The following is a 12,313-nucleotide window of genomic DNA, read 5'->3' on the forward strand; positions in this document are numbered from 1 at the left end:
TGTTGTCTTCCCTTTCTTCCACTTTCTTTTTGTGATCACTCAGTTGTACCCTTGAAATACTTAAAACTTATGGCTAACTACCAGATATTATATATGAAGAAATGCAGAATTTCAGTGGATGTTTATCTTCTTCCAGAGTAGATTCATTCCTCTCCCATAGGCAGTCAGAATAACTTACCTCCTGTCCTGATTCAGAACTGATGTGAACACAGTTGAAAATTCACTGCAGATATTAGCTTAGCTCTCTGAGGGTCTACTATCACTGGAACCTTGGGACAAAATTTTGTCTTTTTAGCTCTGTAATGCCTTCTATCATATAGTTTCTGTATTGGTTTATAGTTACAATGCCATAAGCTTACTCTATTCCACTTATTATTATCATTAAATTAAAAATAATATAACTAAAAGTTGTCTTTTCATGGGAAAAACAATGATATTGGTAAGCTTGTCTGGAAAAGAGAATTGGCAACTTACTAGGAAGTTTTGGCGCTTGCTCTAATCACCAATTTGTTATAACGGTTCGGACTTGAATTGTCTCTGTGTTCACTAAAGCACACAACCAAGAGAGACTTCCATTTCTCAATATTAGGATCTATCTATACCTCAATACTTCAGCATATATGTCCCAAGAACAAAAATTTTATTCTACATAATAATAACAGTATTCACAAACAGGAGTTATTAATATAATAACATTATATTAATTAATATACAGCCTGTATTTAAATTTATCAACTTTTCTAGACTATTTTATGGCTTTTTTTCTTTTGAAATTTGCTATCCAGGCAAGGAACAGCACATAATTCAGCTATCACATGTTTGTAATCTCTTGTAATCAAGAACAGTCCCTTTCCCTTCTTTGTTTCCTTTCAGTATCTTGACTTTTTGAAGAGTCTCAGCCAGTAATCATTTAACCAGCAGCCTGTTCCTCAGGTGGCTTTGTGTGACTGTTTCATAGAGCTAGATTCTGGTTGTGATTTTGGCAAGAAAATTACATAATATCCCACTGAATGTTATTGGTCAGGTGGGGGCATATAATATTACATATGCCATTGTAGGTTATTCTAAGTCTCTCGTTTAATAAGGTGGTGATGGCTAGAGCTCTTTATTGCAGAGGTTCTGCTTTTTTTGTAGGTCATTAATAAAAATCTGTGACAGTACTTTAAGACTGTGTGAAAATACTGCTTCCAAAATCTCACACCCAGTAGTTTTAGCTTTAATTGATGATCCTTGCCTGACCTGATGATTCTGACCTGAATTGTTAAAAAATAATGATTTTTAAAATTTCATTGTCCCTTCTGTGGATTTAAGTTAGAGTTAATCTGGAATGAATAGCTTCTGCATATTTTTGAATAAAGACAAACAAACTTCATGTTAATGATAAACCCTCAATGGTGTTTACTTCTTACTGTATTTATTGCTGTCATCCTAGAAGATATAATTTTAAAGTAGATTAAATATTTACTTACAGAAGTCCTATTAACAGATACTCTGGAAATTTCCAGCATCAACAGAGACTCCCATTTTAAATCATACTCAACATATGAGATGTGTGAAAACTGAAGTGATGAACTAGAGCAGGAAGTGAGGATACACACCTTTGCCCAAGCTTGATGATAGGGAGAACAAATTCAGAAGCTTGCACCCAAGTGCCCAAGTACTTAAATTTTCAGATATGATTGGGAAGCCCTTTAACAACATTCTGCCACTGGCCTTAAACCCATTTCTGTTTATTACTGTGTCTGGGTAGACCTTAGTTTCCTCATCTAAAGGTAAATGCTATTGGACTATGTGATGTCCACTATTTCTTTTCAATTCTGGACTTCTTTATAACTCATATTATCTGTTCTGTTACTTCCAGGGCACAAACATAGTGCCATCACTGACTTCAGTGCTTTACGATGACAAAGAATTCCCCAACCCAGAGGTGTTTGACCCTGGCCACTTTCTGGATGAGAGTGGCAACTTTAAGAAAAGTGAAAACTTCATGCCCTTCTCAGCAGGTAATGGAAATTCATTCCCATCTGTACTTTAGGGAACAAGGTAATTTGGGGGAATCTATTGGAACATATGTGGCATCTACTCTGGGGCTGGTAGAATTGCTCTTTGTCCATGATCAGGAGCACGACTTCCAATCCTTGTGTGCTCCACCCTCATAATACAACTTCATTATTGGGATAGATTAGTGGGGCTTTGGGGAGTTAACCCCTTTCTTCCCAGTTGAGAACACTGAAGTGTAGTTTGGTTGAATTCTGTCACTAGATACATCACTGAGGTACCCAAGAGCTCCACATAGGAGGTGAGACTCATTTAGACTTTCATCACCTGCCATGAGGAAGATATCTAAGTCTACAACTCCACTGACTATCTTCCACATGGTGTCCCTCACCCCATAGGCTGAACTCTGAGGATACAAGAAATAACCATAAGCACAGAATGGACTATAAAGAGTCTCACTGCCAAGTTAGGGAAGCAGATCATTGTACTTCAGTAGAACTAGGGCTATGAGAGAGGAAATCGCAAGCTTCTGGGGGATAGACAATAGAGGGAGAACCTGCATGCTTTTTGCTCCTCATGCCTCACAGTGAGGCATAAAATGAGCTAAGCAACATTCTAATAACAGAAATGATGTCTGAGCTGCCTCAAAGGAGACAGAGAAAATGTAAGAGAAGGTATGGCATTTTCCTTTTCCTTTTTACTTTTTTTGTGTGACAGAGTCTCACTTTGTCACTCAGACTGGAGTGCAGTGGTGCAATCTCAGCTCATTGCAACCTCCACCTCCTGTGTTCAGGCAATTCTTATGCCTTAGCCTCCTAAATAGCTGGGACTGCAGGTGCATGCCACCATGCCTGGCTAATTTTTTTGTAGTTTTAGTAGAGACAGGGTTTCACCATGTTGGCCAGGCTGGCCTTGAACTCCTGGCCTCAAGTGTTCCACCCGCCTCTGCCTCCCAAAGTGCTGGAACTACAGGCATGAGCCGCAGCACCCAGCTGGCATTTTCAAGGAGGTAATAAACGACAGGGCAAGACATTTGCTCTAAATAAAGGATGTCAGAACCTTTGCCAAACAACCGTGGGTTTACAGAAACATTGGGAATATAGTAGGATACTTTGCTGTGATTCCAGACCATCTTGCACTTCCTCCAATCATGATCATGTATCTTGGATGCTGAATTTTCACACCTGCATTTTGTGTGGTGAGTCTCTGTAGATAACAAGTCGGCAAGGTCAGAGACCTCTCTTCAAGAATTCACATTTTTGCACAATAGAAAAATAAATAAATAGGGAATAATGATTATATGCGATCCATGCTTCAATGAAAACATTAATATGGCATTGTGGAAACCGAGACAGTGTAAGATATTATTACTTGAGGGGATTGTAAAGAGTGTAAAGAGGAAATGAAATTTGACCTATGTTCTGAGTGCAGCATAACAAAGGTACACCTTGACCAAAAGGAACAATATGATGTAAAACTTGAACTTCATGGTGCGTTGCGGATTGATAAAGTGTGTGTATGGCTAAAGCTGAGAGTAGAGGGTGTGAAGGGTTGGAGGAAAGATCATGGAATATCAGGCTTGGAACAGGAAACAAGTGTTTCTATAAAGACTGATGGAAACTCAAAATATCAAAACAGCTGTTATAATGTGGGAATGCCTAATGAAGTGCTTGTTATGGAGCTGACACTCAATGAATATTTGCTGAATGGAGGGTGCCTATTAAGATCAGAAGCTAGAAAGATAGCAAGTATGTTCATTCTTTATTCATTTGTCCATACAAACATCCATACATCCATCTGTTTCATGCATTCACCCACTCATCCATCCATCCATCCTTCCGTTTATCTATCTATCCACTCAATCATTTATCAGATATTTACTACATATTCTATTTGTGCAAGTCATAAACAGATTGTCATAGTCACAGTTACACACAAGGAGTAACTACAATCTCTGTTTATTATTTTCAGGAAAACGGATTTGTGTTGGAGAAGGACTTGCCCGCATGGAGCTATTTTTATTCCTGACTACCATTTTACAGAACTTTAACCTGAAATCTCTTACTGATTTAAAGGCCCTCAATGCCACTCCCACTGCCAAAGGACTTGTTTCTATGCTACCTTCATACCAGATCTGCTTCACTCCTGTCTGAAGAAGGTTAAGTCACCTGGCTACTGATCTTTTGTCACCTGCAAGTCTTTTTTTATTTTTTTAAAATCCGGGAGAGTTCCAGTATTAGGGATATCTTTTCTGACCTCTAATCACATTTTCCCATTCCCTGAAGATGCATTGAACATCCGATCTTCATTAAGGAGACTTGCTTGGGTCATTGCATAAATATATCTGCTATTATTAATATTCTGTATTACTTTTATTGACTGCCACACATACTAATAATTTGTGCTGAGTTTTTAATGTTTTCGTTATAAAACAGAGAAAAATGATTACCATATCATAATTCAGATTCATTTCTTCTGTGAATATTCTAAATGAAAAGTGTTACTAATTGCTAGCTTATTCTCAGATTTTTCCTCTTTTGTCCATAATGCAAGAAAGAAATGAAACAGAGTATCAGCCATGCTGTCCCTCATAATGATAAGCATAGAGAGAGACAAAGGGAAAGAGGGTGGGGAAGCTTTCTTGGCTGCATGTTATCTAGAGTTTCTCAAGGTTTGGATTTGAGAAAGAAGGTCTGTCAAAGAGCAAAACTAACCTTTAGGGAAATATTAAAAGGATAAGTGATAGATAGGAATGAACATTAAGTGTCAGAACTCATGCCCTTACTTAGGTGTTACTGTCCACACTAAATACAAATTTGAAATATTATTTTTACTTCATGTTTCCAACTTAGAATTAAGTATAAATATATGCTCTCAAATTGCTACTCATGTGTTCTGAATGTTATTCTTCTCTCCCCAAACAAGAACAAAATCTCTGCAAAGCCTCAGTAGATTATATTATTTTTCTAATCTATACCTCATTGTTTCACACTTATCATTAATGTGATGATAATTTGATTCTATGGCCCTGAAGTGATTAGCCTCATTTTATCTCCAAAATATACACAATTGAACATCTAACACACATCAAATTCTAGTCATCCATTCCCATTCCTTCTATCTTCAAGTTTATGAAATGAGAATGGACATCAGTGATTACTCTTTGTGAGCTTATCTTCCAGAGGAAGTCACTTTGTCATGCATTTTAAGCTATTATGTAAGTGTACTGGTGTACATATATGTATATATGTATCTATACACATATGACTGCATAAATATATATTCACTCATTGTATATATTATATACACACAAATACATATGCTATTAAGTGTGGTTCTTTATAAAATTGGGCTCATACTACACATATTTTCTACAACTTGATGTTTTTCTACTAAACAATATACCACGAACCACCCCAATATAATAAAAACATGGAAAAATGATTCTAATGAACACATTGGAAAAGAAAATGGAAATGGTTATTAAACATGAAAATATCTTAAAAACAAAAAAGTATATATTATATATCTTTTAAACTTTCTTGAGTGGAAAATGAAAATATGTTCATGTAAGCATTGGTCAAGGTGTGGACAAACAGGCACTCTTGTACATTTATACAGAAGGCCAACTTCTCAATGAGGCATACATTGAGTACCTTACTGAAATTTGTAATCTTCCCTCCATCACCACCTTTCCCCATCAGTCAACTTTTGGTTCCCTTTACATTTCTTTTTGGAATTTTGCATGTTTTGTGTTAATCTTTCTTATAAACCTAGGAGGTATGTAAAATTTGTGTTAGTTTCCATGAGTACTATAACAAATTAGAACGAACTTAGTGGTTTAAAATAATGCAAATGACTTTCTTACAGTTCTGAAGTTTGAAGGTCCAATATCAGTTTCACTGGGCTAAGATCAAGGTGTTGAGTAAGGCTGTTTCCTTCTGAAGGTTCTAGGAGAGAATTTATTTCCCCGCCTTTTCTTTTTTTTTTTTTGCTTCTAGAGGCTGCCAACATTCCTCATCTCATGAGTCTTTTGCTTGGGGTATCACATCTTCTACTATCCACTCTTATCCTCTTATTTCCCTCTTAGAAGGATCAATGTGATTACATTGGGCCCACTTGGATAATCTAGTGTAATTTGCCCATGTAATATCCTTAGCATAATACATTTGGAGTGTTTCTTTTACCATGTAAAGTAATACATTTATAGGTACACAGGTTGCTAGGATTAGGATATTTTGTGAGGAGATGAGGTTATTATTCAGCCTACCACACTACAGTTATACCCATTTTATCACCAAATAACTGAGATGATGTTTTGTTATGAGTCTTGCTCAAGGTCAGACAGATTTTAAGTGCAGAGACCAGAATGGAACCAATGCTATCTGACTGAAAAGTGGAGTTGCTAATCACTTTGCTATTAACTCTTTTTCCTCCCAATTTTGTGCTAAGATAAAATACACATAAATAAAATTCACTATCTTAAACATTTTTAAGTGTACAGTGTTTTTATGGTTTGGCTGTGTTTCCCCATCCAAATCTCATGTTGAATTGTAATCCCCACATGTAGAGGGAAGGAGGTGATTGGATCATGGGGGCGGTTTCTCCCATGCAGTTACATGATCGGGAGTGAGTTCTCATGAGGTCTAATGGCTTTATAAGCATCTGGCATTTCCCCCGTTTGCACTTCTCTCTCCTGCGACCATGTGAAGAAGGTCCTTGCTTCCCTTTCGCCTTCTGCCATGATTGTACATTTCCTGCAGCCTCCTCAGCCATATGGAACTTAGCTAATTAAATCTTTTTTGTTTGTAAATTACCCAGTCTCTGGTATTTCTTTATAGCAATGTGAAATTGGACTAATACAAGGGCAGTGGTATTAAATATATTCTAATTTCTAATGTTATTCAACCACCATGCTCATTCATCTCTGTAACTTTTTTTATCTTATAAAACTGAAACTTTATACCCATTGAATAATAACTCCCATTTCCCTGTCCCCCAGCTTCTAGCAATCATTTTACTTTCTATCTCTATGATTTTAACTATTCTAAGTTCCTCATGTAAGTGAAATCATACAGTATTTCTCTTTTGGTAACTGGTTTATTTCATTTATCATAATGTCCTCAAGATTCATCCATGTTGTGTGCTGTTAACTCTTATTGTGTTTATTCTTTATTGATTATTTTCTTTCAATACAATACATGTTTCATGTTCAGCTGGCACAGGATTGACGCCTAGTGGAACCCAACTGAGTGATCTGTGCAGTGTGGTGTTTTCCGACTGGCCAAGGTGTCTGCAGGGCCCTCAGAATTTTCCAAGCAAGAAGAGATTTGGGTACTTGGAGAAACTTCATCCTGCTGGAGGTCTGGATTAGTGGTAAACTCTTGTGATTCTAAAGCATTCCATAGCAGAACCCACTGATGATGACAAACTGAACCTTGGTGTCCCTGGATTAGTGGGAGGTGGTGAAAGGATTCTGTGATAGTTCAGGTGTTCACAGCTCTCTTGCTTTTGGCAGAATTTCTTAGGTAATCAAATAAGTATTTTGTTTAAAAGAATTTAAAATTTTAAAGAGAATTACCGTGTCATTTAGCAATTCTACTTCTGGATACATATCCGAAAGAAATGAAAGTAACTTATCATAGAGCTATATCTGCACCCATGTTCATAGCAGCACTATTCACAATATCCAAAAAGTAGAAACATCACAAGTGACCATTGAGGAAGTAATATGGTGCAAATATACAATGGAAGATTATTCATCCTTAAAAGAAAGTAAATTTTGACACATGCTATACCATGAATGAAATTTAAAGATATTCATGCAAAGTGAAATAAGACAATCACAATCATACAAAATACTGTGTGACTGGCTTATCTAAGGTACTCAGAATACACAAGTTCATAGATACAGAAATTTTCTATGGGTCGTTATATGGGTGGTTGTTAGGGATAGGAGGAAATTGAGGACGGGTAGTTACTGTTTAATGATACAAAGTTCAGTTTTGCAAGATGAAAAGAGTTCTTGAGACAGTGATGTTGGTTACATAATAATTTGAATGTAATTACAGGTGCTAAAATATATACCCTAAATGATTAATATATTTAATTTTATGTTACGTATATGTTACCACAGTTAATAAAATGTCATTCATGTCTGAAAAAAAGCACTACTTATATTATCCAGACATTAAAATAGAATCAGAATACTTAGTGTTTATTGAACAAAGCTACCCTGAAAATTATATTAAAATGAAGATGCAAAAGAGTGTAAAAGAAACCATTCATAGAGCATGTGCTGGTGAAAAGCTGTGCCCTCAAATACCTTACTCCTTGCAATTCCTTTTTATAGGCATCACCTCCAGAATCTACTTGATGTGGATGACTCTGACTTCAATGAACTGTTTTCCTGTGAGTAATTTCTCCAGTTTAGACAGAGCTATCCATGGGAAGGTGAGTCTGATCAAACTACTTGACCATGATCAGAACAATCTGCCTCCCCATTTCATCATCAAACTATAATTTTAAAAGCCCCACTTTAATTTAAAAAGCCCCACTTTCTGTCCATCCCCATAGCTCCTCCCTCGCCCACCAAAATGAGTCACTAGGGGCAGTGGTGGGCAGATGATTTCAGATATCCTGATCTCAATTCCCTGATCTCAGTACGTCTGCAAATTCTTTTTTTTTTTCAACTTTTATTTTAAGTTCTGGGGTACATGTACAGGATATGCAGGTTTGTTACATAAGTAAACATGTGCCATAGTAGTTTGCTGCAAAGATCATTGCATCACCTAGGTATTAAGCCCAACATCCATTAGTTATTCCTCTTGAAGCTCTGCCTCCCCTGGCTCCCTGCTCTGGGAGGCCCCAGCGTGGGTTGTTTCCCTCTATGTGTCCATGTGTTCTCATCATCCAGCTAATACTTATAAGTGAGAACATGTGGTATTTTGTTTTCTGTTCCTGCATTAGTTTGCTAAGGATGATGCCTTCCAACTCCATCTGTGCCCCTGCAGAGGACATGATCTCATTCCTTTTTCTGGCTGCATAGTATTCCATGGTGTATATGCATCACATTTTCTTTATCCAGTTTACCATTGATGGGCATTTAGGTTGATTCCATATCTTTGCTATTGTGAGTAGTGCTGCAATAAACATATACATGCATATATCTTTATAATAGAATGATATATATTCCTTTGATATATAATAGAATTATATATATATATATCTACTAATGGGATTGCTAGGTCAAATGATATTTCTGCCTCTAGGTCTTTGAAAAATCACAACACTGTCTTTCACAATGCAACCACTGTGAAACTAATTTACACTCCCACCAAGAGTGTAAAAGTTTTCGTTTTTCTCCACAACCTTGCCAGCATCTGTTGATTTTTGACTTTTTAATAATAGCCGTTCTGACTGGCATGACATGGTATGTCATGTATATCATTGTGGTTTTGATTTGCATTTCTCTAATAACACATTTATTATTAAGGAACTTTTCTTCACATATTTGTTGGCCACATGTGTATCATATTTTAAGAAATGTCTGTTCATGTTCTTCACCACTTTTTAACAGTGTTGTTTGCGTTTTAAATTTGTTTAAGTTACATGTGGCTTCTGGATATAAGATCTTTGTCAAATAGATTGCAAAAATTGTCTCCCCTTCTGTAGGTTGTCTGTTCACTCTGATGATGGTTCCATTTGCTGTGTGGAAGCTCTTAAGTTGCATTAAATCCCAGTTGTCAATTTCTGCTTTTGTTGTAATTGCTTTTGGAGATTTCATCATGAAATCTTTGCCTGTACCTATGTCTTCAATGGTATTGCCTATATTTTCTTCTAGGGTTTTTATTTTAAAATTATGCTTTAAGTTCTGGGGTACATGTGCAGAATGTACAGGTTTGTTATATAGGTATACACATGCCATGGTGGTTTGCTGCACCCATCAACCCGTCATCTATATTAAGTATTTCTCCTAAAGCTCTCCCTCCCCTAGCCCTCCCTGTGTGTTTTGTTCCCCTCCCTGTGTTCATGTGTTCTCATTGTTCAACTCCCACTTATGAGTGAGAACATGTGGTGTTTGGTTTTCTGTTCCTGTGTTAGTTTGCTGAGAATGATGGCTTCCAGCTTCATCCATGTCCCTGCAAAGTACATGAACTCATCTTTTTTTGTGGCTGCATAGTATTCCATGGCAATATGTGACACTTTTTCTTTATCCAGTCTATCATTGATGGGCATTTGGGTTGGTTCCAAGTCTTTGCTATTGTGAATAGTGCCCCAATAAACATACATATGTGTGTGTGTGTGTCTTTATAGGAGAATGATTTATAATCCTTTGGGTATAAACCCAGTAATGAGATTACTGGGTCAAATGGTATTTCTATGACCAGTGATGATGAGCTTTTTTTCATATGTTTGTTGGCTGCATAAATGTCTTCTTTTGAGAAGTCTCTGTTCACATCTTTCACCTATTTTTAATGGGTTGTTTGTTTTTTCCTTGTAAATTTGTTTAAGTTCCTTGTAGATTCTGGATATTAGCCCTTTGTCAGATGGATATATTGAAAAAATTAGGTAAGTTGCCTGTTCACTCTCCCATTGGGTAAGTTGCCTATTCACTCTGATGATAGTTTCTTTTGCTATAAAGAAGCTCTTTAGTTTTATTAGACTCCATTTGTCAATTTTGGCTTTTGTTGCCATTGATTTTGGTGTTTTGTCATGAAGTCCTTGCCCATGCCTATGTCCTGAGTGGTATTGCCTAGGTTTTCTTCTGGGGTTTTTATGGTTTTAGGTCTTAAGTTTAAGTGTTTTATCCATCTTGAGTTAATTTTTATATAAGATGTATGGAAGGGGTCCAGTTTCAGTTTTCTGCATATGGCTAGCCAGTTTTCCCAACACTACTTATTAAATAGGGTATCCTTTTCCAATGCTTGTTTTTGTCAGGTTTGTCAAAGATCAGATGGTTGTAGATGTGTGGTATTATTTGTGAGGTCTCTGTTCTGTTCCATTGGTCTATGTATCTGTATTGGTACCAGTATCATGCTGTTTTGGTTACTGTAGCCTTGTAGTATAGTTTGAAGCCAGGTAGCGTGATGCCTCCAGCTTTGTTCATTTTGCTTAGGATTGTCTTGACTATGCGGGCCAAGACATAAATTTCATATGGAATTTAAACTAGTTTTTCCCAATTCTGTGAAGAAGGTCAATTGTTGCTTGATGGGAATAGCATTGAATCAATTAATTACTTTGGGTGGTTTGGCCATTTTCACGATATTGATTCTTCCTATCCATGAGCATAGAATGTTTTTCCATTTGCTTTGTCTTCTTGAAGAAGTCCTTCACATCTCTTATAAGTTGTATTCCTAGGTATTTAATTATCTTTGTAGCAATTGTGAATGGGAGTTCACTCATGATTTGACCCTCTGTCTGTTATTGGTGTGTAGGAATGCTTGTAATTTCTGCACATTGATTTTTTTATCCTGAGAATTTGCTGAAGTTGCTTATCAGCTTAAGGAGATTTGGGGCTGAGATGATGGGGTTTTCTAAATACACAATCATGTCATCTGCAAACAGAGATGATTTGACTTCCTCTCTTCCTATTTGAATATCCTTTATTTCTTTCATTTACCTGATTGCCCTGGCCAGAACTTCCAAAACTGTGTTGAATAGGAGTGGTGAGAGAGGGCATCCTTGTCTTGTGCTGGTTTTCAAAGGGAATGCTCCCAGTTTTTGCCCAATTAATATGATATTGACATATTGACTGTGGGTTTGTCATAAATAGCTCTTATTATTTTGAAATATGTTCCATCAATGCCTAATTTATTGAGAGTTTTTAGCATGAAGAGGTGTTGAATCTTGTCAAAGGACTTTTTTACATCTATTGAGATAACCATGTGGTTTTTGTCATTGGTTCTGTTTATGTGATGCATTACATTTATTGAATTGTGTATGTTGAACCAGCCTTGCATCCCAGGTATGAAGCAGACTTGATCACGGTGGATAAGCTTTTTGATGTGCTGCTGGATTTGGTTTGCCAGTATTTTATTGAGGATTTTCTCATTGATGCTCATCAGGGATATTGTCCTGAAAACTTCTTTTTTTCTTGTTTCTCTGCCACGTTTTGATATCAGGATAATGCTGGCCTCATAAAATGAGTTAGGAAGGTTTCCCTCTTTTTCTACTGTTTGGAATAGTTTCAGAAGGAATGGTATCAGCTCATCTTTGTGTTTCTGGTAGAATTCGGCTGTGAATTGGTCTGTTCCTGGACTTTTTTTAGTTGAAAAGTTATTAATTACTGCCTTGATTTCACAACTTATTTTTT

The 12,313-nt window shown here is 36.6% G+C and overlaps 1 protein-coding gene across 1 annotated transcript in view; it reads left to right on the forward strand.

The window, feature by feature from the left end:
* The window catches only part of LOC101023648 (cytochrome P450 2C20-like), a 28,711-nt gene extending 22,222 nt beyond the window's left edge, over positions 1-6,489 (forward strand). The window contains exons 8-9 of the mRNA XM_009215006.4: positions 1,862-2,003; positions 3,970-6,489. Coding sequence (XP_009213270.2) covers positions 1,862-2,003; positions 3,970-4,151 — 324 coding nt within the window. The 3' untranslated portion in view covers positions 4,152-6,489. The remainder of the gene's footprint in view (positions 1-1,861; positions 2,004-3,969) is intronic.
* Positions 6,490-12,313: the final 5,824 nt, after the last annotated feature.

Source organism: Papio anubis, chromosome 11 (genome assembly GCF_008728515.1).
Source record: "Papio anubis isolate 15944 chromosome 11, Panubis1.0, whole genome shotgun sequence".
Classification (NCBI taxonomy): domain Eukaryota; kingdom Metazoa; phylum Chordata; class Mammalia; order Primates; family Cercopithecidae; genus Papio; species Papio anubis.